We start from the raw sequence: 27,853 nt of genomic DNA, 5'->3' as shown, positions 1-27,853 counted from the left end.
TTGAACTCCAGGAGCCAATTGCTGGACCAGTTCTGCAGCCTGTCCAGATCCCTTTGTAGTTCTGCCTGGTCTTCGATCGAGTGTATTCTTCTCATCAACTTCACGTCATCTGCAAACAGGGACACCTCAGAGTCTATTCCTTCCGTCATGTCGTTCACAAATACCAGAAACAGCACTGGTCCTAGGACTGACCCCTGCGGGACCCCGCTGGTCACAGGTGCCCACTCTGACACCTCGCCACGTACCATGACTCGCTGCTGTCTTCCTGACAAGTATTCCCTGATCCATTGTAGTGCCTTCCCTGTTATCCCTGCTTGGTCCTCCAGTTTTTGCACCAATCTCTTGTGTGGAACTGTGTCAAACGCCTTCTTGCAGTCCAAGAAAATGCAATCCACCCACCCCTCTCTCTCTTGTCTTACTGCTGTCACCATGTCATAGAACTCCAGTAGGTTTGTGACACAGGATTTCCCGTCCCTGAAACCATGCTGGCTGCTGTTTGTACTCACCTATTTGTGGTTGCAGGGGTCGAGTCCTAGCTCCTGGCCCCGCCTCTTCACCGGTTGCTACTAGGCCCTCTCTCTCCCCGCTCCATGAGCTTTATCAAACCTCGTCTTAAAACTGTGTATGGTTCCTGCCTCCACTACGTCATTTTCTAGGCTATTCCACTGCCTTACAACTCTATGACTGAAGAAATACTTCCTACTATCTCTCTGACTCATTTGTGTCTTCAACTTCCAATTGTGGCCTCTTGTTTCTGTGTCCCCTCCCTGGAACATCCTGTCTTTGTCCACCTTGTCTATTCCACGCAGTATTTTATATGTCGTTATCATGTCTCCCCTGACCCTCCTGTCCTCCAGTGTCGTCAGGCCGATTTCCCTTAATCTTTCTTCATAGGACATTCCCCTTAGCTCTGGAACTAACCTTGTCGCAAACCTTTGTACTTTCTCTAGTTTCTTGACGTGCTTTATCAAGTGCGGGTTCCAAACAGGTGCTGCATACTCCAGTATGGGCCTGACATACACGGTGTACAGTGTCTTGAATGATTCCTTACTAAGGTATCGGAATGCTGTTCTCAGGTTTGCCAGGCGCCCATATGCTGCAGCAGTTATCTGATTGATGTGTGCTTCCGGAGACATGCTCGGTGTTATACTCACCCCAAGATCTTTCTCCTTGAGTGAGGTTTGCAGTCTTTGGCCACCTAGCCTATACTCTGTCTGTGGTCTTCTGTGCCCTTCCCCTATCTTCATGACTTTGCATTTGGCAGGATTAAATTCGAGAAGCCATTTGCTGGACCAGGTGTCCAGTCTGTCCAGGTCTCTTTGAAGTCCTGCCTGGTCCTCATCAGATTTAATTCTCCTCATTAACTTCACATCATCTGCAAACAGGGACACTTCTGAGTCTAACCCTTCCGTCATGTCGTTCACATATACCAAAAATAGCACTGGTCCTAGGACCGACCCCTGTGGGACCCCGCTCGTCACAGGTGCCCACTGTGATACATCATTACGTACCATGACTCGTTGTTGCCTCCCTGTCAGGTATTCTCTGATCCATTGCAGTGCCCTTCCTGTTATATGCGCCTGATGCTCTAGCTTCTGCACTAATCTCTTGTGAGGAACTGTGTCAAAGGCCTTCTTGCAGTCCAAGAAGATGCAATCAACCCACCCCTCTCTCTCTTGTCTTACTTCTGTTATTTTATCATAAAACTCCAGAAGGTTTGTGACACAGGATTTGCCTTCCGTGAATCCGTGCTGGTTGGCATTTATACTCCTGTTCCGTTCCAGGTGCTCCACCACTCTCCTCCTGATAATCTTCTCCATAATTTTGCATACTATACACGTCAATGACACAGGTCTATAGTTTAGTGCCTCTTTTCTGTCTCCTTTTTTAAAAATGGGAACTACATTTGCCGTCTTCCATACCTCAGGTAGTTGCCCAGTTTCCAGGGATGTGTTGAAGATTGTGGTAAGTGGCACGCACAACATATCTGCTCCCTCTCTAAGGACCCACGGGGAGATGTTGTCCGGTCCCATTGCCTTTGAGGTATCGATGTCCCTTAGCAGTTTCTTCACCTCCTCCTCATCTGTATGTATGTCGTCCAACACTTGTTGGTGTATTCCTTGCTGGTGTCCCCATCTGGTCTGTCCCCCCAGAGTCCTTCCTGTCTCTACTGTGTGTGTGTGTGTGTGTGTGTGTGTGTGTGTGTGTGTGTGTGTGTGTGTGTGTGTGTATGTGTGTGTGTGTGTGTGTGTGTGTACTCACCTATTTGTACTCACCTATTTGTGGTTGCAGGGGTCGAGTCTCAGCTCCTGGCCCCGCCTCTTCACTGAACGCTACTAGGTCCTCTCTCTCCCTGCTCCATGAGCTTTATCATACCTCGTCTTAAAGCTATGTATGGTTCCTTCCTCCACTACATCACATGCTAGTATTCCACTTCCTGACTACTCTATGACTGAAGAAATACTTCCTAACATCCCTTGACTCATCTGAGTCTTCAACTTCCAATTGTGACCCCTTGTTTCTGTGTCCCCTCTCTGGAACACCTGTCTTTGTCCACCTTGTCTATTCCACGCAGTATTTTGTATGTCGTTATCATGTCTCCCCTGACACCTGTCCTCCAGTGTCGTCAGTGTGATGTTCCCTTAACCTTTCTTCGTAGGTTGTGTGTACTCACCTAATTGTACTCACCTAATTGTGGTTGCAGGGGTCGAGACTCAGCTCCTGGCCCCGCCTCTTCACTGATCGCTACTGGATCCTCTCTCTCTCTGCTTCCTGAGCTTTGTCATACCTCTTCTTAAAACTATGTATGGTTCCTGCCTCCACTACTTCACTTGCTAGGCTATTCCACTTGCTGACAACTCTATGACTGAAGAAATACTTCCTAACGTCCCTGTGACTCGTCTGAGTCTTCAGCTTCCAGTTGTGACCCCTTGTCCCTGTGTCCCCTCTCTGGAACATCCTATCTCTGTCCACCTTGTCTATTCCCCGCAGTATCTTGTATGTCGTTATCATGTCTCCCCTGACCCTTCTGTCCTCCAGTGTCGTCAGTCCGATTTCCCTTAACCTTTCCTCGTACGACATTCCCTTGAGCTCTGGGACTAGCCTTGTTGCAAACCTTTGTACTTTCTCTAACTTCTTGACGTGCTTGACCAGGTGTGGGTTCCAGACTGGTGCTGCATACTCCAGTATGGGCCTAACATACACAGTGTACAGTGTCTTGAACGATTCCTTATTAAGGTATCGGAACGCTATTCTCAGGTTTGCCAGGCGCCCGTATGCTGCAGCAGTTATTTGGTTGATGTGTGCCTCCGGTGATGTGCTCGGTGTTATGGTCACCCCAAGGTCTTTCTCCCTGAGTGAGGTCTGTAGTCTTTGTCCACCTAGCCTATACTCTGTCTGCGGTCTTCTTTGCCCCTCCCCAATCTTCATGACTTTGCATTTGGCTGGATTGAATTCGAGAAGCCAGTTACTGGACCACATGTCCAGCCTGTCCAGGTCTCTTTGCAGTCCTGCCTCATCCTCGTCCGATTTAATTCTTCTCATCAACTTCACGTCATCTGCGAACAGGGACACTTCAGAGTCTATTCCTTCCATCATGTCGTTCACATATATCAAAAATAGCACTGGTCCTAGAACTGACCCCTGTGGGACCCCGCTCGTAACAGGCGCCCACTGTGATACCTCTTCACGTACCATGACTCGTTGCTGCCTCCCTGTCAGGTATTCCCTTATCCATTGCAGTGCCCTCCCTTTTACATGCGCCTGATCCTCCAGCTTCTGCACTAATCTCTTGTGGGGAACTGTGTCAAAGGCCTTCCTGCAGTCTAGGAAAACGCAATCTACCCACCCCTCTCTCTCGTGTCTTACTTCTGTTACCTTGTCATAAAACTCCAGGAGGTTTGTGATACAAGATTTGCCTTCCATGAACCCATGCTGGTTTTCATTTATAATCTTGTTCCTTTCCAGGTGTTCGACCACTCTCCTCCTGATAATCTTCTCCATGACTTTGCACACAATACATGTCAGAGACACAGGTCTGTAGTTTAGTGCCTCGTTTCTGTTTCCTTTCTTAAATATGGGGACTACATTAGCTGTCTTCCATTTCTCAGGTAGTTGCCCAGTTTCAAGGGATGTGTTGAAGATTGTGGTTAGAGGCACGCACAGCATCTCTGCTCCTTCTCTAAGGACCCATGGGGAGATGTTGTCCGGTCCCATCGCCTTTGAGGTGTCAAGGTCACTTAAGAGCTTCTTCACCTCCTCCTCAGTTGTTCGTATGTCATCCAACACTTGTTGGTATATTCCCTCTTGATGTTCCCTTCTGTGCTGTCTTCCCACAGCCCTTCCTGTCTCTACTGTAAAAACTTCCTTAAATCTCCTGTTCAGCTCCTCACATACCTCCTGATCATTTCTTGTGAGTTCTCCACCTTCTGTCCTTAATCTGATCACCTGGTCTTTGACTGTTGTCTTCCTCCTGATGTGGCTATACAACAGTTTCGGGTCAGTCTTGATTCTCGATGCTATGTCATTTTCATACTGTCGCTGGGCCTCCCTCCTTACCTGTGCGTACTCATTCCTGGCTCTGCGACTGATCTCCCTATTTTCGTGTGTTCTCTGCCTTCTGTACTTTTTCCATTCTCTATTGCACTTTGTTTTTGCCTCCTTACACCGTCGGGTAAACCAGGGGCTCGTTCTGGTCTTCCCGTTGTTACTGTTGCCCTTGGGAATAAACCTTTCCACTGCCTCCTTGCATTTTGTTGTTACATATTCCATCATTTCATTTACTGGCTTTCCTGCCAGTTCTCTGTCCCACTGGACCTCCCGCAGGAAGTTCTTCAACCCTATGTAGTCCCCTCTTTTATAGTCAGGCTTTTCCCATTCAACTCCTGTTATTCTCTCCACTTGCAGCTCTACTATGTATTCAAAGCACAGAACCACGTGGTCGCTAGCTCCTAGGGGACTCTCATACTTGATGTCCTCAATGTCTGAGCTGCCCAGGGTGAACACAAGGTCCAATCTTGCTGGTTCATCCTCCCCTCTCACTCTGGTAGTGTCCTTAACATGTTGGTGCATGAGGTTTTCCAGCACCACGTCCAACATCCTGGCTCTCCATGTTTCGGGACCCCCATGTGGCTCCAGGTTTTCCCAGTCAATCTCCCTGTGGTTGAAATCCCCCATAACCAGCAACTTTGCTCTGCTGGAGTGAGCTCTTCTTGCCACCTCAGCAAGTGTGTCCACCATTGCTCTGTTGCTCTCTTCATATTCCTCTCTTGGCCTCCTGCAGTTCTGTGGTGGATTATACATCACTGCAATGACCACTTTGTGTTCCCCAGACTGAAGTGTACCTGCTATGTAGTCTCTTTCTCCCGTCTCATCTATTCCTTCCATTTTCTCGAATTTCCATCCATTGTGTGTCTCCATGAGTTTTGTTTCTGTAACTGCTATGATGTCTGGGGACTTCTCATTGATTCTTTCTTGCCATTCCTCATGTTTATTCGTTAATCCATCTGCATGTGTACCAAACCTTCAACTTCTGTTCTAATACTGTAACTGTGGTGCGGGGGGTGGAAACAGAGGGATCGTGTGTGATGGTTGTGTGTGTGTGTGTGTGTGTGTGTACTCACCTAATTGTGGTTGCAGGGTTCGATCCACAGTTCCTAGCCCCGCCTCTTCACTGGTTACTACTAGGTCACTCTCCCTGCTCCATGAGCTTTATCATACCTCTTCTTAAAGATATGTATGGATCCTGCCTCCACTACATCACCTTCCAGACTATTCCACTTCCTGACAACTCTGTGACTGAAGAAATACTTCCTAACATCCCTGTGATTCATCTGAGTCTTCAGCTTCCAACTGTGACCCCTTGTTGCTGTGTCCCATCTCTGGAACATCCTGTCTCTGTCCACCTTGTCGATTCCTCTCCGTATTTTATATGTCGTTATCATATCCTCCCTATCTCTCCTGTCCTCCAGTGTCGTCAGGTCGATTTCCCTTAACCTCTCCTTGTAGAACATGCCCCTTAGCTCTTGTTGTAAACCTTTGCACTTTCTCTAATTTCCTTACGTGCTTGGCTAGCTATGGGTTCCAAGCTAGTGCTGCATACTCCAATATAGGCCTGACGTGCACGATATACAGGGTCCTGAACTATTCCTTATTGAGATGTCGGAATGCTGTTCTTAGGTTTGCTAGGCGCCCGTATGCTGCAGCAGTTATTTGAGTTGATCTCTGGCCCTCTAGACTGTACTGTGTGTGTGTGTATGTGTGTGTGTGTGTGTGTGTGTTATAGGAGAGAATGTGTGGAAAAGAATGAAGAATTTCATATACGTTGGTGAATGACTCGTTTAGTGTAAGAGAAGTATGTAAGTCTTAAGATTAACAGATGGAGGCTCCAACTTCGTGTGTGTGTGTGTGTGTGTGTGTATGTGTGTGTGTGCATGTGTGTATGTGTGTGTGTGCATATGAGTGTGTGAAAGAGTCTGTGTCTGTTTATTTTTCTCCTTTCTCTATACCCTTCCAATATTTTCGTTTTGTTTACTTCAGTCACATCCATCATCTTATTTTTTTTCTCTGCTCCCTACATTTTAGTTTCTTTACACTACTATCTTCTCTCTTCTCTCTGTCCCATCCTCCCAAGTGTACCTTTCCCTAAACGACATCATCATGACACGAGACAAACCATCAACAAGATACTCGCCATATCCTCATCAGACTGAAGATAACGCATCAAGATCTGCTTCACCAGGTCACAATGGGCTTGGTAACCAGTGTTCGTTAAGTCAGACACAACAGAAAAGCTGCCTGAGAGTCGAACTCTGGTAGAGTGAGCCTCGTCATCCTTCTCACCATCCTCTGGATTACCAAACAAATACCAGCCATCAAGCGAAGATATCACGATATCCTGTTAAGAAATAATAATGAAAACATCACATTCCCACTTACAGACAATCATATACTTTATTTCTACAAGTATATGTACAAAACACACAGGCTTAGCTGACATCAGTGACATACTACTATATAGAAAGCCGCTTGTTATGCAGAGTATTTTGTGCAAATTAGGTTATTTTGGCCCAGGATGCAACCCACACCAGTCAACTAGCACCCAGGTACCTATTTTACTGATAGGTGAAAGCTGAGTGCGCTACCAATCAAGCTACAGGATCATAACGAAAAAGGAGAAAAGATAACATTCTATAAAGACAAAAAGGATCGTAACGAATAGGATTATATATATATATATATATATATATATATATATATATATATATATATATATATATATATATATATATATATATATATATATATATATATATATATATATATATATATATATATATATATATATATGTGTGTGTGTGTGTGTGTGTGTGTGTGTGTGTGTGTGTGTGTGTGTGTGTGTGTGTCTTAAATGGCGGGTGTAGATGAGAGGATAAGGTATTTTATCACATGCACACAAGTATACCCCCTTGAAAGGGATACCTTTGTGCGATAACATAGTAATGATTCTTAGTATCAGTCTCAAACTTTCATTTTTCTTATATATGTGTAAAACAAAGGTTAATATTATTCTGGGGTACTGTAACTTTCCTTTGAACAAAGTAATAATAATAATAATAATAATATTTGACCTGGTCGGGTCAAAACAAGAGATGAAATATTAATAATAATCACAATAATAATAATAATAATAATAATAAATTATTTCAGATTTTATTTATAAGGTCCCGCTCATTCAATAATTATTTATAATATGTTGTGCACCGGACACCCAATTCTACACGAAATAAAGACCAATTCTTTCCCGTAAATTCCAACACTTGCCTTAAGAGAGAGAGTTAAGGAAGCCAGAAGCACTAGAGAGCTGTGTGTGTTATGGAGAAGCTTGCTCAGTATACGATGTCGATGGCTGTCATCCTCTTCGTCTTCGTGCCTGGAAGATGCCTCAAGATTTAAGACTCACGAAATCGTAATAACACAATTGTAAACGAATCACGGAATGAAGCAACATTCCTTGTAATTTACTAATGCAAACTTCAGAATGTGCCTTTAAAATTTCTTCAGTTAGTTCTGTTCAAGAGTGATTATATCAAGAATCTTGAGGACTATGGTACTATCAATAAAAACAATGTACTCTGATTTAAAAGCAAATATTCTATCATTAAAAACAATGTACTCTGAGTAAAAACAAAGATTATATCATTATAAAATCATGAATTCTGATTAAAAACAAAGATTATATTAAAAACAATGTATCACTAATAACCATGATACGACCATAAAGAAATATCTCACCATAATTCCAGTAGGATATGGTCCCACTGAAGATCACCAATGAGCCTGGGGAAAAAATATAACGTTAACGAAATTCAGATCTGTTTTAGTATTGTCCTGATGACCAACGTCTTCAGTGGCCTCGTAATGGACTGTTATATTGTCTCATTACTTTTCTGGGGGAGTAAGAAAATTTCTTGTTGATCTCTCTACTCTTTCTTTGTCAGTTTTAAATTGTTGCTTTAATTGTGTGTCAGACTTGATGCTCTGAAGTGGTCAGTGTTAACGTTATCAAATCTATTTCGCAAATATTATGTATGATTAACTCATGACATGTCTTATGTACATTCATTGACATAAGGCTTAAGCTTGCCCGAAATTCTCTGCATTAGAGCGAAAAACTAATGTGAAGGACCTGGGAGTGATAATGTCAGAGAATTTCACTTTCAAAGATCACAACAATGTACCTGCCACATGGCTTTCAACATGCTCACAAGTGTCATCCATTTCTGCATGAAAAATGTATCATGTGGAAATACAACTGAATTTGTATTTAACTTACAGAAGCTGGAAAAACTCTTAGTAAGCAGTGAGCTGTTTAACAGCATCATATAAAATCTAGGAAAAATTAATTCCAATCTCAGTAATCTTTTACAATAACTAAGATGATTAAGTATTATAATAAATATTATATTAAAGAGACACAGATTTTTTCACATACAAATACATTATATAAAAAATGACATAATAACGTACACGTCAAATTTCTGCATCCACTTCGGATAAAGAGTATCTTTTTCTGTTTGTGTCCTCTGGTCCATGTTGCCGGGAGCAGACACACTCAAGTAGGTGTTTGTTGGACCTGCGGATAAACTCTTGATGATGAGTTCGGAAGACCAAGCTTCATACATCATGGCTGAGTCAGTGTTATAGATTTTTTAAGCCACGTGTAGGTCATAGCCTTATGTTATTATTGTTACTGAGACCAGTGGTTGAAAGTCAGTGTAAAATTACAAAAATGAATTACGCTACCCTAGTTCACTGAAACCTAAATTGTTGCCTCTGTAAATTTCCTAATATTACTATTACTACTAGTAAAACTGCTACTACTAGTACTACTACAACTAGTACTACTACTACTTCTAGCACTTGTACAGACGCACTTAAAACTGGCGATGGTTCTTGGTCTAACTTTAGTGTCGGGTTAATCTTCTTAATTATTAAACTAAAATCGAATTTAATTTATATGACACTAAACAGTCATTACATCAGATTAATATAACTTCATCGTTTAATATACTGAGAGCGCGCTCAGTCTGTAAATATCTAGCATTTATCAGCAAGTAATGGAAAGTAGTACTACAGCGTGTGTGTTAATTTACATTTACAATTTTTCCCCAGAATCTTTCCAGCTTTTAAAGTTCGGACAATCCTGCACACACACACACATTCTAAAAGTTTTCAAAGCAGAAACTAGCTGCTTGCAACAGGAGAGAAATGTACAGTAAAACAAGGTACGTACCTTTGGAATCCCTGCGACACAGAACCTTTGCTTCTCTCACCATCAAGTGAAGAGTTACTGCAACTGGCTGAGGAAGACGTAAAGCTCCACCATAACTAATCATATCATGGAAGGTGTTACGGGAATATTGACAAAGTGTAGTTGAAGATGACACACAAGCAGTGGTTTTAAGCTTTAAGATAATGTTTTGGAAACATTAAAGATAACGTTTTGGAAACCTTTAAGATAACGTTTTGGTAACCTTAGGAAAATCTAAGATAACGTTACACTTGAACAACAGGCTTTTTCTAGTCTAAAAAAAAAAAAAACTGTCTTACAGGCTGCTTTTATCTCTGTACTTACACAATTTATTGTTATCTCTGCACTTAAACATACAAACAAGTTATTAACAGACTTTTACGATAACCTTCGAAACAATTTATTATACCAGTCCTCCAAAATTAATTAGTGTTTGATAATAACATCGTCATATTTTTTTGAGTGTTTTTAAATAAAATATATCAGATATAATATAAACACTAATGACTTTATTAACTGCTTAGTACTGCCTAATAATAAAAATAAAGTAACTGTCAAAGTGGGAAATCATAACACTGTTGATATGTTAATAGTCTAAACTAAATTAACTAAACACGTATTATCTCCCTTGAAATCAGTGACCAGAATAATTTATTTTGGTAAAACAGGTCCTCAGCATCATTCATTTACTAGCTGTCTTGCCTTGCCAGGACGGTGCAAACCTCACAGATCAGTCAACCCTCCAAACTTCAACATCACCACACACCTCTTGCAGAATGGAGGCACTGTACATCCCACCGCCAGGACTCAAGCCCGGCCACCACCATCAGCTGACAATTTTAATAGTCCCCTCCCTCTATTTTTTATTACACTGTTTAACTAGACTTTTCTGCAATTTTTTTACCTTTCTGTGTTGAACTTGTGTCTTCATCCGCTGAATGGTTTCTTCGTCAACACTGAAAATGTCTTGAAGACACTGCATCACCTGAGGTACTGTTGTTCTTACTATGGGACAGGTGATGTTACTAGGCTTCCTACCAGGCACACAGTTTGCTCGACCAGCTGCAACACTTGCAACATGCCACGGTCCACTCTCACCCATAAGGGCATTAACGCTGTACAACACATCCAGCAAAAGCTCTTCTGTCTGCTGGAAAAAAAAAACGGTTATTTTATTTAGTTTGCTAGAGTACAAGGTAGGTGTAATGTTAGTCAGGAAACAGGACAAGTGTTTCCTGACGCGAGTCTTAGTCATACGATGACCCACAGCTGGGAGCTTTCGGCTGGCTGGGTCAGTAAGAGAAGAGTTCATGTTAATGAAGATAAATACTTCATTTATTATTATTATTATTATTATTATTTATCACAACTAAGTGCTAAACCCACAAGGGTCATACCATTTTTTTTTTGCCTCCTGATTTTTTTATGTAACAATATTTTGGTTTTGACTTTTGTTTAAATCGTACATATGGATGAAAAGTTTTCATGGTTCACTTAATAAAATGCTTTGCCGGTCAGTTGAAAAAAAAAATTCAACTATTTCCATTTTTCTTATTGTATAAAAATAATTTAGGCACATGAATATAAGTATTAAATATTTTACAATGACTTAAACACCATGTCAAAAACAACAGCTGTGACTGTCTTAAATATTTTTAATACTGTAATATCTTATTAATACTCAATTATTCTTTTAGGCTGACTAGATTAATTTTATTTTATTTTATTTTTTTGGAGAGGATTAATAAATAATTCTGAATTATACAATTTTTTAAAATACTGAAAATTCCCCAACAAAAGATTTGCATTATTATAATATATCTAAATGTCATACTGACACATGTTATATCACGTTGAGACGTGTATTATATGCTGCGAAAACAAGGTTACTTAAGCACAATTTCGTGGGTCAAAATAAAGAAAAATAAAACAATTCTAACAAACTACTGATACAAGTAGGTCGAAAGTCCAGCTGTTGCGGATCAAAATTAGTTAAATCGTCAAGTTATTTGGCTTCTAGACTCCTCCCTTCTCTCTTCTTCCTCCTCCTTCTATCCCCATACCCATCCCCTCCCCCCGGACTCCATCCTCCTCAACACAGGGCTCTTTTCTGCAGGGAATGAGATACTGATCCTAGTAAGGAATCGTTCAAGACACTGTACACTGTGTACGTCAGGCCCATACTGGAGTATGCAGCACCAGTTTGGAACCCACACCTGGTCAAGCATGTAAAGAAATTAGAGAAAGTGCAAATTTTTGCAACAAGGCTAGTTCCGGAGCTCAGGGGAATGTCCTATGAAGAAAGGGAAATCGGCCTGACGACACTGGAGGACAGGAGGGTCAGGGGAGACATGATAACTACATACAAAATACTGCGTGGAATACATAAAGTGGACAGAGACAGGATGTTCCAGAGAGGGGACACAGAAACAAGAGGTCACAATTGGAAGCTGAAGACTCAGACGAGTCACAGGGATGTTAGGAAGTATTTCTTCAGTCATAGAGTTGTCAGGAAGTGGAATAGTCTAGCAAGTGATGTAGTGGAGGCAGGAACCATACATAGCTTTAAGACGAGGTATGGCAAAGCTCAGGGAGCAGAGAGAGAGGACCTAGTAGCGATCAGTGAAGAGGCGGGGTCCAGGAGCTGAGTCTCGACCCCTTCAACTACAATTAGGTGAGTACGCACACACACACACACACACACACCAAGGCCCAGTAACAGAGCCACTCCATAAACGCTCCAGGACTCCAGCTGTGTCTCCTTCAGAGTCGTTGCCAGCTGCGCAGTGCATTCTTACGACGGCCAAGTTTTTTTCTACCTATGTCAGCAACTCAAACAATATCAGGTGCACCTCCCATGAAGTTATCGGTCTTCTGTTGCTTGCAACATACTGGGCGCTGCCTGAGAGTTCAGGTATAACTAATTCTCTCCAGCGAGAAGGCAGGAGGTGCCCTTCCCTACCCATTCACCAGCGTCGAGGAACCTCCTCTGGTGTAGTTGGAAGCGCACTCAGCTCAGACACCGAGTGTCTGTGGTTCAATTCCCGGCATGGGTGGAAACGTTGGGTATGTTTCCTTACACCTGCTGTCCCTGTTCACACAGACGTTGTATAATCTCTAAGGATTAAGCGCTCCATCATCATCATCATAATAATAATAATGGCCCTGTTCACCTAACAGTAAGTAGGTATTTGGGTACTAGTCGACTGTTGTGGGTCGCATCTTGGGGGTGGTAGTATACCTTGGATAGGGCTGGGCTTAGAAATGAACTGAGGCAGGATAACAGGACTTAGTCTGTAAAACTGACGTGCAAAAAACAAAAGGCATAATGACACCTTGTCTGAATGGCGGAGAGAATACACATTGTCCTGTCAAAATTATTCACAGAGAAGAAATGCTAAAGTTGATTTGATCATTTATCGGGTATCCAAACTTTGTATTAAATTTCTAAACTGGAGCATTTTACAGCCATGTTGCTTCAGTTGTCACCTGGATGCTGGTTGCATCTCCCAGCAAGTTGGAGACGTGACCTTGCACACGTTGCAGAATACATCACACCTGTTTCATCTCGCCTTCATTTAGTGCCAATTCACCATGCTGGCTGAACCACTATAAATGCAGGTACATATTTCCTGTATTTTGAGTCAGCTGTTTTAACTATTGGTTAAATTACTAGTTTAACTACTGGTTCAATCATTGGTCCAGTCATAATTCAATTTATTGGAACCTGTGTACATTCCGGTCCACCACCTCCATTGCTGGTCCTACTTTTTTTTTTCAAACCAGTTCTTATACCCTGGCTCACCTCCTCTGCTTGCTGCTGCACTGCTCTTGAATTTGCTGCATCCTTCGTGACTAGCGGAGAGACAGTAAACAACATGTACAGAAGCAGTAAAATCAACAGGGGGGTACATTTCGCACAGTTTCTCCTTCAAAATGATAGTCATATTTATTAAGGCATTTCAGTTTGTGCAGACAGGAATGCAAACAATAAACCTGTTGCCTAGTAACAAAATTGACATCAGAAGTGATAAAGAATGCAAAGATGGCACTATTCTGGAGCCTTTCAAGCCATGAACTGGAACATCGGCACGATCTTACGCATTTAATAGAGCACTATAAAATACATGGGTGCAAGTAGAAAATATTAATGTGCCATGACAGTCTATAATACCACAAATTCTTATTATTGTCTTTAGCAATGCTCGTCCAACCGCCGAGTGTTCTGAATACTTACCGGCCAAACACAAACCTCATCACCGGGATGCTGCATCATTTAGCAGGCAAAAAGATGTACTTGGTCAGCGCAGTTAGTGGCACCAGTTTTACTACCAGTGATCCCAACCTGGACTCAATATTTCTGCAAGAATCGGATGTTTATAAATCAGCTGTCATTGTCAACTGGGGCTGCTGGACATCAAACACAAGCAGGACCTTGACATTTTATAAAGATTATTATTTTAGATCACTAGGCTAGTCAACAACTGCTTTTCCGGTTTAATTCTTGACTAAATAAAATTATTTTTTGGCGCGTCACTAGGCACCTTGAAACAGAAAGACGAAAAGTAAGACACATATGCAACTGTTGAGTCTCTTCATAATGTAGCAATAAAAAATACTCAACCGTTTTACCTGTGTCTTATTCCTAAACTTGTCGGTATTATATACCAGTTTCAACAAGATGATGATGAAATCAAGAGCTTCGAGGCCACAGCAGCCATCAGAAGTATTCGTTCAGAAGTTTCCATGATGCGTCGACTAAACCAGCTTTGGTTTTATAATCTCTCGTCTGCCAAGCGCATTATCTAACGAGCAAGTTTGTATCAATGACCTTAAGGAATGCATTAATTTGTAACAGAGAGATATGTGGTTTGGAAAGGCGTTCGAGGACATTTTCCTGGTTTTATATCATTCATATCAGATACAGCTTGGATTCGACCTTGTTGCTTGAGGAACACTTTACTGTACGCTCGTAAAGAGCGTACAGTAAAGTGACCCTCACTCCAGTCCTCTTCCATAGCGGTTAAGGAAATAACTGGCAGATCTACCAGCGAACCCTTCTTCGTCATTTCCAGGTTGTCAACTGCTGTTAAATCATCCTGCTCGGAACACTTCTGGCATACAGGGACACTGTCGCAGTCCTCGAGGTACCAGATCATATACAGTCTAACTTGTATCCGGAGGTTGCTAATAACATAATCTCAAGTATATATATATATATATATATATATATATATATATATATATATATATATATATATATATATATATATATATATATATATATATATATATATATATATATATATGTCGTGCCGAATAGGCAGAACTTGCGATCTTGGCTTAAATAGCAACGCTCATCTTGCCATATAGGACAAGCGAAAATTTGTGTATGCAATAATTTCGCCAAAATCATTCTGAACCTAACGAAAAAAATATATTTCACTGTGTTTGTTTAGTATTAAATTATTGTAAACAAATCTAAAATATATTTAGTTGGGTTAGGCTAAAATAAATTGCTCTTGTTATAATAAGGTTAGGTAAGTTTTCTAAGATTCTTTTGGTGCAAAATTAAAATTTTTTACATTAACATTAATGAAAAAAATATATCTTTAAACGTATAAGAGAAAATTTTAGAAAGGACTTAATTTTAAATGAGTTCTTGCTAATTGACCAGTTTTACATATTCGGCACGACATATATATATATATATATATATATATATATATATATATATATATATATATATATATATATATATATATATATATATATATATATATATATATATATATATATATATATATATATATATATATTTCGTGACGAATAGGCAGAACTTGCGATCTTGGCTTAAATAGCAACGCTCATCTTGCCATATAGGACAAGTGAAAATTTGTGTATGCAATAATTTCGCCAAAATCATTCTGAACCTAACGAAAAAAATATATTTCACTGTGTTTGTTTAGTATTAAATTACTGTAAACAAATCTAAAATATATTTAGTTGGGTTAGGCTAAAATAATATATATATATATATATATATATATATATATATATATATATATATATATATATATATATGTCGTGCCGAATAGGCAGAACTTGCGATCTTGGCTTAAATAGCAACGCTCATCTTGCCATATAGGACAAGTGAAAATTTGTGTATGCAATAATTTCGCCAAAATCATTCTGAACCTAACGAAAAAAATATATTTCACTGTGTTTGTTTAGTATTAAATTATTGTAAACAAATCTAAAATATATTTAGTTGGGTTAGGCTAAAATAAATTGCTCTTGTTATAATAAGGTTAGGTAAGTTTTCTAAGATTCTTTTGGTGCAAAATTAAAAATTTTTACATTAACATTAATGAAAAAAATATATCTTTAAACGTATAAGAGAAAATTTTAGAAAGGACTTAATTTTAAATGAGTTCTTGCTAATTGACCAGTTTTACATATTCGGCACGATATATGTATATATATATATATATATATATATATATATATATATATATATATATATATATATATATATATATATATATATATATATATATATATATATATATATTTCTTTCTTTCTTTCAACACACCGGCCGTATCCCACCGAGGCGGGGTGGCCCAAAAGGAAAAACGAAAGTTTCTCCTTTTACATTTAGTAATATATACAGGAGAAGAGGTTACTAGCCCCTTGCTCCCGGCATTTTAGTCGCCTCTTACAACACGCATGGCTTACGGAGGAAGAATTCTGTTCCACTTCCCCATGGAGATAAGAGGAAATAAACAAGAATAAGAACTAGAAAGAAAATAGAAGAAAACCCAGAGGGGTGTGTATATATGTGCTTGTACATGTATGTGTAGTGTGACCTAAGTGTAAGTAGAAGTAGCAAGACGTACCTGAAATCTTGCATGTTCATGAGACAGAAAAAAGGACACCAGCAATCCTACCATCATGTAAAACAATTACAGGCTTTCGTTTTACACTCACTTGGCAGGACGGTAGTACCTCCCTGGGCGGTTGCTGTCTACCAACCTACTACCTATATATATATATATATATATATATATATATATATATATATATATATATATATATATATATATATATATATATATATATATATATATATATATATATATATATATATATATATATATATATATATATATATATATATATATATATATATATATATATATATATATATATATATATATATATATATATATATATATATATATATATATATATATATATATATATATATATATATATATATATATATATATATATATATATATATATATATATATATATATATATATATATATATATATATATATATATATATATATATATATATATATATATATATATATATATATATATATATATATATATGCAAGGAATTCGCGAGAGCAGGCGAAATATACACAAACACTGATCTCTGGCTGAAGGAAGAGAGAGATCAGTGTTTATATATATATATATATATATATATATATATATATAGAGAGAGAGAGAGAGAGAGAGAGAGAGAGTGAAGTTTCTTACACACAAGACTGGGATGTTTTCTTAAGCAGGATTTAAATGTTTATTAAAAGTGGACTTTTCTAACACATTCTTCCCCGGATGTAACCCAAACTAGAGGGTTAACACTCAGGTGTGTCTACTGGTAGATGGAGAGGAGCGGCAAAGGTGTCAGGAAACTTACCCAGAGAATCGAACCCAGGGCCTTGAGATTGAGAGTCAAATGTTTATCCCCCTCCCCACAGCTCGTAGGAGACCCCCAGTACTCGCCACTGTGCCAATTATATGATCATTTCCATTTATGTAATGCATTGGGTGACACCATAAGTTTGCTGGTATTCAGACTGCCTGCGCCACTGGCCTATACTGTGTATTCATGAGACACAAACACGTGAGAGAAAATTACAATGAATATTTTAAAACAAAGTCGAAACAAAAACAACATTCACTCAGGGAGACGCCAGATGCTTCAAGGAAATAACCGTTTTTAAAACAACGGAAAATATTTTTAGAACAAAGGATGGTGAACCTCGATTATGTTGTGATCCGAGTACGTATATTGTTTTTGATACGGTGACATTTCGTATCAGATCATCATTGTTAGTGAAGATGAGGTCCAGTGTATTCTCCAATCTAGTAGGTATGTACAACACCTGGGTATCTGTACAGAAAGACGGCACATCCCTGGTGAGCGAAACATCTCTCAATAAGGATATACATGTGTTGCATATGTGTCTCATTCATCATTAGGAAAAATGCCACATGGATGAGTTGCTATACAATTCTGACAGATGAAAATATATGTTATGTTAAATCCGCATCTTGTTTTTCCATGACTCATACCCACAAATAATATATAATACGTTGTTCTTAATCTAGACAGAATTATGTTGATAATGGTATGTTATACCGAGAAGTTGAAGAGTAAGACACATATGCAACAGTTGGGTATCTTTATTGTTGATTGTAATCGAAACGTTTCAATCAACAATAAAGATACCTAAATGCTGCACATGTGTCTTAGAAGCAGATCACCAACTGGAAAAGACCCGGGTCAGGACAACACTGGCGAACCTACAAGAAGAATTAGACGTAGAAAGGTCTCAGCAGATTGCCTCGGCGTAGACTACAGAGTTCTCTGCTATTTGGACTTTCTCCATGTACTCCTAAATGTCGAATGATGGTATTGTACTTTAGTTCAAGCAGAAGCCGGATCCTTCTCAAGGTTATGAAATTTCCATTAATCAAGGCTTCTCTTCCCGGTTTTTCCAACAAATGCAGCAAGAAACTCGCATTTTCCTTATTGTGAAGGAAAACAATGGTCACCTAAAGATTTGCCTCCACCCCAAGAAAATTAGTTACCTAAATTTGTACAGATTTTTAGGTTAAGTTATTTTATACTACGTTTGGAGTTGTAACTCCAAGCTCAAGTAACCTCGTAGAGTTAAAACTGCAAGCTTGCCAAACCAGCTTGCGGAGTTGCAGATCTAGCGAGTTATATCTCCAGGCTCATTAAATTAGCTTGCAGACAAAAAACATGAGGCGTTGCCTAATTCTTCGACCTTACCTTGAACTTACAGTCGACTGTCTCAGGTGCTGCAAATGAAGGTTCCTTCATACACTGAGAGGTACTCACCCAGTTGAGGTTGCAGGGGTCGAGTCCCAGCTCCTGTATGTCTTTGTGTATAAACTGCGAGGTGTATGTGTATATACACTGAGGCGTATGTCTCAGTATATATATAATGAGAGGTTTATATTTGTGTGTGTATACGTTGAAAGCTTCTTTTTGTTCCTATTTAAGGACTGAAATGTTATTTTTTAATCAAATTTTCAGTTAGTCTTGCTTTGTTTGTGTGCGTTAATACGTATCTGCTTACTTCTCATCTTTCAGAGACACTTGTAGCAGACAAAAAAACTATTTACAGACAAGATTTTACTGAAAGGGGAACGTTTTCAACCAAGAGAACAGGCTGAAACCAAACGTGGCACAAGTTTGCACTGGTTATAAATGAACAACACAATGTCCTTACCTCTAGATCTAAGTCTTGGCTTTCTTTCTGGAAGTGGCGGCTGGTCTCTAACTCAGGACTGGAACCAGGGTCGAATTCGTCAAAAGGATTGGGACTGGCTTCGTGATCGTGATCAGACTTAGGGCTGTGACGATGATCAGGCTTAGGACTCTGGCGATGATCTGGTTTAGGACTGTGACGAAGACCAAACTTAGGACTGTGATTATGACCTAACTTAGGGCTGTGACGACCAAACTTAGGGCTGTGATGACCGAACTTAGGACTGTGATGATGATCAGACTTAGGGCTCTGAAGATGATTTGATTTTGGGCTGTGATGATGATCAGGCACGGTTTTGTAAACATGGTCTGTCTTAGGGCTGCGGTGATGACTATGCTTGGCTTCGAGATCGTGACCAAGCTTGGCTTCATGATCGTAACCAGGCTTGACTTCGTGATCATGGTGAGACTTGGCCTGGTGGACATGGTGATGATTGGAGTCTTCTTCTTCGACATAAGTGGCGTGGCTGGTGACAATTTTCGGCAGATATCTTAAATCCTCGAGGGCCTTAGACACGAACGTAGACTGAGGGAAGATAAATAAAAAAGGCGACTTAGTCAAGACACATTATCTAACAAAGTAAAAACCAATAACTTGTCTGCACGAACTTTTTTTTTAAACACACCGGTTTCTTCCCACCGAGGTAGAATGACCCCAAAAGAAGAAACACGTTCACCATCACTCATTCAATAGTTTAGTAAATCTCCAACACACTCCTGTAACGTCTTGATATCGACACCTTATTTGAATACATGATAATATTATCCTAATGACACGATGATGGACCAGAATGAACCGAAATGTCCTAAGTACGAGTCTTCGGTGAGTACAAAAGACTGTTTATCCATGATTCATGCAACATCAGCCATAATTATTTTTTCGGATAGTGTGTTAGTAGAGAAAGATGAGTATATGTCAGTAGATAATCTACCTTCTGTGTTGTACCCCTCCTGTGTTGTACCCCCCTCCTGTGTTGCACCCCTCCTGTATTGTACCCCTCCTGTGTTGTACCCCCCTCCTGTGTTGCACCCCTCCTGTATTGTACCCCTCCTGTATTGTACCCCTCCTGTGTTGTACCCCCTCCTGTGTTGCATCCCCTCCTGTGTTGTATCCCCTCCTGTGCTGTACCCCCTCCTGTGTTGTACCCCGCGTGTGTTCCACCCCCTCCTGTGTTGTATCCCGCGTGTTGCAACCCTCCTGTGTTGCACCCCCTCCTGCGTTGCACCCCTCCTGTGTTGTACCCCTCCTGTGTTTCACCCCCTCCAGTGTTGTACCCCCGCCTGTTGCACCCCTCCTGTGTTGTACCCCGCCTGTGTTGTACCCCCTCCTGTGTTGTGCCCCTCCTGTGATGCACCCCCTCCTGTGTTGTACCCCTCATGTGTTGTACCCCTCCTGTGATGCACCCCCTCCTGTGTTGCACCCCTCCTGTGTTGCACCCCTCCTGTGTTGTGCCCCTCCTGTGTTGGGCCCCTCCTGTGTTGTAACCCTCCTGTGTTGTGCCCCTCCTGTGTTGTACCCCCTCCTATGACGCACTCTTCCTGTGTTGTGCCCCTTCTGTGTTGTACACCCTCCAATGATGCACCCTCTTGTGTTGTACCCCTCCTGTGTTGTGCCCCTCCTGTGTTGTGCCCCTCCTGTGTTGTACCCCTCCTGTGTTGTACCCCCTCCTATGACGCACTCCTCCTGTGTTGTGCCCCTCCTGTGTTGTACACCCTCCTATGATGCACCCTCTTGTGTTGTACCCCTCCTGTTTGTGCCTCTCCTGTGTTGTACCCCTCCTGTGTTGCACCCCTCCTGTGTTGTACCCCTCCTATGTTGTACCCCCTTCTGTGTTGTACTCTTGTGTTGTACCCCTCCTGTGCTGCACCCGTCCTGTGTTGTACCCCTCCTGTGTTGTACCCCCTCCTGTGATGCACCCCTCCTGTGTTGTACCCCTCCTGTGTTGTATCCCCTCCTATGATGCACCCCTCCTGTGTTGTGACCCCTCCTGTGTTGTGCCCCCTCCTGTGTTGTGCCCCCTCCTGTGTTGTACCCCCTCCTGTGTTGTACCCCCTCCTGTGTTGTACCCCTCCTGTGATGTGCCCATCAAGGGGCCTTGATACAAGTGAGGGGCTCTCGTAAGCAATTGAACATCTCCTTTCTATCCTAAGATCAAACCTAATTGTTTTCCATTCCCCCAGGCGCTGTATGACCCGTACAGGTTTAGTGCTTCCTCCTGAATGTAATAATAATAATAATAATAATAATAATAATAATAATAATAATAATAATAATGATAATTCCTGTAATACAAGGGGGTTTATAGGCTGGGTGAAAAGCTTTTCTCGTGGTTAATAATTAATTAGTAAACAGACGCAAAATTGCGCATCTACTGACGTACCATAATAAGCACTTATTAATCACGCTATTGTCTTTTAAATAAATCCATCTCATCGGACTGACATGTGCCATGATTAATTTGCCTGGGCTGGTTGTGTTGTTAACTGCACGGTGTTTTGAGAGTAAGTTTATTTATCCTTGTGTTCTGTCCTTGCGCTTACATGCAGGCTTATTCGTATATAATTTTGTGGGCAACAAACACGGTAGTTGTTTCCACCGTAAAGGAGTTTAGGTGGGGATGATGGTATATATCTCATGTATACGTGAGTAGGCTGCTTAATTGTGCCTGATTGGTTCATTTATATTTTGTCCGCCAAAGAGGCTAGTTTTTGTACTCTCCATGTTCATCCTGTGGGTGACAGTGGTTAGTTTACTGTGTATCCCTTGTTCATTCAGTGAACGGTTGCACAAGAGCATATGTATACACAAATGGCCTAGGAACTAGGCCTCAAAAGAGTTAACATAAGTACATCTGAATTTATTACTACAATTTATCTTGTCTGTTGCCAGCAAATTTAGATTATTATTATAATCAAAAAGAAGCGCTAAGCCACAGCAAATTTAGAATATTTGCTCAATGTCTGGTATTGAGATACCTAGATATATCACATAGGTTATTAATTATGCTAGTTATGTTAATAAGATACATGTGGTTTATGGCATTTTTTGAAAAGACGTTTCGCTCGCTGAATCAGTTCAATCCGATGAGAATTGATAACTACCTGGTGGAGAATACGCCTCTTGAAAAAATGTCAAACCACACATATTATTATTATTATAATCAAAAAGAAGCGCTAAGCCACAAACCACACATAGTCTCACTGTATATTTCATCATAAAATTTATATGCCTCAACTAGTTGGACATGACTAGTTTTTCTTATATGACGCGCTCACTAATTCTCATTTGGTCAGGCGTGGTGGGCTAGTTGAGAATTTATTGTGGGTAGTGACGCGCGCGCGTGTGTGTAGCCTTCACCCCCCCCCCCTACACCATGTGTTAGTCCTGGCTCCTGGGGTCCCTCTAGATCAGTGTTCATGTTATTTGCATGTTAATATGATCACGTGTATCAGAGGGGAAGGAACAATGGCTGGGGGATGTAAGGGGTAAGATTTAACCCGCATATCTTCGGGTATATTATAATTATTACATAGCCAAAGGGAGTGTGTAGACACTAACACATTAACGATCGAGCCACACGGCTGAGAGTATTATTATTATAATCAAAAAAGAAGCGCTAAGCCACAAGGGCTATACAGCGCTGCACACGGCTGAGAGTATTCTTTCATTATTATTATCAGTAGAAGCAGCAACAACAGCAGAAGTAGTAATAGCATTAGTAGTATATTCCTGGAGAGAGCTAAACTCGTTAGGGGTTATTCAGAACCTGAGGAGTGGGAGATGGATGGGGTTGAGCAGCATCCAAGCCTTCTTCCTGAGCATCATCCATCCTGGAGAAGTATATGGGCGGACAAGATGAACTAAGGGAAAATACACAAGACACACATTGCGGGTTATGCAATTTATTTTCAAGACGTTTCGTCCATCAGGGTCGAAACGTGAACTGATAAAGTCCCTGGTCGAAACGTCTTCACAATAAAATACCATAACCCGCATTGTGTGTCTCGTTTACATATTGTTGGAGCACTCCACCATTGTTACCAACTGAGGTGCGATATATCACAACCCCTGCAGAGCTTTAGTGAAATATGTGAGACTGGACATGTTAATGACTGTCATGTGGAAAGAGAGGACAATGGCAGGGTGGTATGCAACAAATTATTGAATACGTTGTCTATATTACGTCCTGTGTAATTAACGTTGTATCGAGGGAAGGGGAAGTTACTGATCAACATATTGCAATATTCCGAGATATTTTTTTTATCCTACAAAAAAAAAAAAAGTACGTCGGGACTTATGCGAAAGTCAGAATTGCTGTCATGGAATATTTTTGTGTTGCATTACGTTAATGATCTGGAATACTAACAAGAACTTTTATACTGATAAGGATAAAAGGAGGGTTACGGTTGCCGAAGAGAGGGAGGCATAAGGATGCATGATATCTGGATAAGGGCTTTGCTTATATTTCAAGCGTCAACTTATCCACAAAGGTACCTTCAGCACTGGTAGTCGGGGAACATGGCAAGGTCAGCAGCGACCTTCAAGAACATGAGTGGTCGAGAGAGACACGGAAGCAAACACTAAGACATTTATTAGAAATGTTCCAGGACCGAAACGTTTTCTAATAAATATGTTTTAGTGTATGCTTACATGTGTGTTTTTTTTTTTAAACCAATTTGTCGGTATGTATTACCAAGGTGAATACCAAGAACGAGTGAATGATTCACGATGACCTCTAGGCGGCTGTGCATCATCGTGACCTTCAGACCTTACACTGGCTGTGTGGGTTGATGACTCCGCCTGTGAATACACATGTCGAGTCACTGGGTAAATTGTGCATCTAAAGACGAGTGTGATTCGGTTCAGTACTCTCCAGAGTGCCAGAGGTGAGAGAGGTGGCAGTCAGGCTCTTGCGAGGTACGATAGTGGTGAATATTGTGGAGGTGGTGGTGGAGGCGGCTCGCACGGCCGGTGCAGCCCGTGTGTGTGATCAATGGTTTTGAAAACCGACAAGTTGAAGACTGAGACACTTATGCAACATATGGGAATCTTCAACTTGTCGGTTTTCAAAACCATTTATCACATCTGTCAGACAGTGCAACATCAAAGAATTCTTCAACACTTGTCCAACTTTTGGACGAAGACCTACTTACACTAGTGGATGGTCCCACTGTGATCCCGCCTCCTCCTGCTTCGACTCACCTGTCTACAGAATATAAGCCACTTCTCTGGCCCTATGCTGTACTTTCTACAAAACTGATAGACTTAACACATCGATTCCAGGCTAAGAGACTGATTACTTCAAAATCCTCCACTCCTTACACCTTTCTGCATTGTATTGGACTGATAAAGCCACTGTGTGGCGAAACGTTTCTTCAATAAAGATTCCCATGTGTTGCATAAGTGTCTTCAACTGTGCAACCCATCCTCACACAGGACATGAAAAACGTGTTGTTTCCAGTTATCTGCGTGACTGGTTTAATGCAAAATAACAAAGTGGTAGAGTGCGACTATGCAAAAACTCTCAGAAATGCCTAGAGGACGAGTTGGTCTGTGGTGGCCTGAGTACTGCTTTCCACGAGATTTCATTTGTGATCACACTAGTGTGTGCGGCGGTACATGATGGCTTCCTCGCTGTTACCAGCCTCGCATCTTTCTTTCGATACTCAAGAAACCAAGGTAGTGAGAGAAGCGCGCTACTTTATGCGTATCTGTATGTAGCACGCTTGGGTGTGTGTGTTTTACAAAAGAAGAAATGGGTATATAGGTATATGGGCATAATTATAGCAGTCATTTTTCTGACTTTCTAGAATATTCTTTAATACATAGAAAAAAAAAATGCTATCCATAAGGCACAAATAAAGTTAGCCAAGTGTTGTACATGTGTCTTACTCGTCTACTTTTAGATATTCCATACTATTGTTTTAATGATAAATAAGACTTGTATTGCAGGTAAGAGTGTGGTGTAGTCTCCACCAGCAGTACACTGTGCCTTTGTTAAATGTTGCAGCGCTGTATGACCCTTGTAGGTTTAGCGCTTAGTTATGATTGTTATAACAATACGCTGACGTCGAGCTTCAGCAATAATAATATCTTTATTACTACAAGAACATGTACAAGGTATACAGTCCTAGCTGACATCAATGACATGCTACTATATAGAAAACCGCTTGTTATGCTGAACATTTCGGGCAAATTAGGTCAATTTTGTCACAGGATGCGACCCACATCAGTTCACTAACACCCAGGTACCTATTTTACTGATGGGTGGACATGGACAGCAGGTGTCTTAAGGAAACACGTCTTAATGTTTCCACCAGTACCGGGGATCGAACCACGAACCTCAGTGTGTGAGCTGAGTGCGCTACCAACCGAGCTACGGGACACCATGAACGAAGTTCATGAACTGTGTAATTAAGGTGAGCAGGGAAGCGCTAAGCCTGTAATGGGTCATACAGCAGCTAGGGGAATGAAAGACAATCAGGTTCGACTGGTTATCTGACTGGACTGGAGGTTATCTGACTGGAGAGAGTTCCGGGGGTCAACGCCCCAGCGGCCCGGTCTGTGACCAGGCCTCCTGGTGGATCAGAGCCTGATCAACCAGGCTGTTGCTGCTGGCTGCACGCAAACCAACGTACGAGCCACAACCCGGCTGGTCAGGAGCCGACTTTAGGTGCTTGTCCAGTGCCAGCTTGAAGACTGCCAGGGGTCTGTTGGTAATCCCCCTTATGTATGCTGGGGGGCAGTTGAACAGTCTCGGGCCCCTGACACTTATTGTATGATCTCTTAACGTGCTAGTGACACCCCTGCTTTTCATTGGGGGGATGTTGCATCGTCTGCCAAGTCTTTTGCTTTCGTAGTGAGTGATTTTCGTGTGCAAGTTCGGTACTAGTCCCTCTAGGATTTTCCAGGTGTATATAATCATGTATTTCTCCCGCCTGCGTTCCAGGGAATACAGGTTTAGGAACCTCAAGCGCTCCCAGTAATTGAGGTGTTTTATCTCCGTTATGCGCGCCGTGAAAGTTCTCTGTACATTTTCTAGGTCAGCAATTTCACCTGCCTTGAATTATTATTATTATTATAATCAAGGGGGAAGCGCTAAACCCGGAGGATTATACAGCGCCTGGGGGGGGATGTGGAAGGCATTCAGGCTTAATTCGGGGAACTGGAGCACAGATCCAATTCCCTAAATCAAGAGCCCCTCACCAACATCAAGGAACCTTCCTTGAGGGGACCTGCCTTGAAAGGTGCTGTTAGTGTGCAGCAATATTCCAGCCTAGATAGAACAAGTGACCTGAAGAGTGTCATCATGGGCTTGGCCTCCCTAGTTTTGAAGGTTCTCATTATCCATCCTGTTATTTTTCTAGCAGATGCGATTGATACAATGTTATGGTCCTTGAAGGTGAGATCCTCCGACATGATCACTCCCAGGTCTTTGACGTTGGTGTTTCGCTCTATTTTGTGGCTAGAATTTGTATTGTACTCTGATGAAGATTTAATTTCCTCGTGTTTACCATATCTGAGTAATTGAAATTTCTCATCGTTGAACTTCATATTGTTTTCTGCAGCCCACTGAAAGATTTGGTTGATGTCCGCCTGGAGCCTTGCAGTGTCTGCAATGGAAGACACTGTCATGCAGATTCGGGTGTCATCTGCAAAGGAAGACACGGTGCTGTGGCTGACATCCTTGTCTATGTCGGATATGAGGATGAGGAACAAGATGGGAGCAAGTACTGTGCCTTGTGGAACGGAGCTTTTCACCGTAGCTGCCTCGGACTTTACTCTGTTGACGACTACTCTCTGTGTTCTGTTAGTGAGGAAATTATAGATCCATCGACCGACTTTTCCTGTTATTCCTTTAGTACGCATTTTGTGCGCTATTACGCCATGGTCATACTTGTCGAAGGCTTTTGCAAAGTCTGTATATATTACATCTGCATTCTTTTTGTCTTCTAGTGCATTTAGGACCTTGTCGTAGTGATCCAATAGTTGAGACAGACAGGAGCGACCTGTTCTAAACCCATGTTGCCCTGGGTTGTGTAACTGATGGGTTTCTAGATGGGTGGTGATCTTGCTTCTTAGGACTCTTTCAAAGATTTTATGATATGGGATGTTAGTGCTATTGGTCTGTAGTTCTTTGCTGTTGCTTTACTGCCCCCTTTGTGGAGTGGGGCTATGTCTGTTGTTTTTAGTAATTGTGGGATGACCCCCGTGTCCATGCTCCCTCTCCATAGGATGGAAAAGGCTCGTGATAGGGGCTTCTTGCAGTTCTTGATGAACACGGAGTTCCATGAGTCTGGCCCTGGGGCAGAGTGCATGGGCATGTCATTTATCGCCTGTTCGAAGTCATTTGGCGTCAGGATAACATCGGATAAGCTTGTGTTAATCAAATTTTGTGGCTCTCTCATAAAAAAATTAATTTTGATCTTCGACTCTGTC

At 41.1% G+C, this 27,853-nt stretch overlaps 1 protein-coding gene across 2 annotated transcripts in view; it reads right to left on the bottom strand.

The window, feature by feature from the left end:
- Positions 1-19,939, bottom strand: part of LOC128691366 (protein unc-13 homolog 4B) — a gene marked incomplete at its 5' end in the record, with an annotated part of 31,329 nt that extends 11,390 nt beyond the window's left edge. The window contains 7 exon segments of one of the 2 annotated variants that reach the window (XM_070091554.1): positions 6,692-6,895; positions 7,822-7,930; positions 8,293-8,337; positions 9,028-9,133; positions 9,794-9,860; positions 10,716-10,961; positions 19,376-19,939. In XM_070091554.1, the coding sequence (XP_069947655.1) occupies positions 6,692-6,895; positions 7,822-7,930; positions 8,293-8,337; positions 9,028-9,133; positions 9,794-9,860; positions 10,716-10,961; positions 19,376-19,939 (1,341 nt within the window). 2 annotated transcript variants of the gene reach the window in all.
- Between the last annotated feature and the right edge of the window lie 7,914 nt (positions 19,940-27,853).

Source organism: Cherax quadricarinatus, chromosome 36, assembly GCF_038502225.1.
Source record: "Cherax quadricarinatus isolate ZL_2023a chromosome 36, ASM3850222v1, whole genome shotgun sequence".
NCBI lineage: Eukaryota > Metazoa > Arthropoda > Malacostraca > Decapoda > Parastacidae > Cherax > Cherax quadricarinatus.
This window is presented reverse-complemented; position numbering and strand designations above follow the sequence as displayed.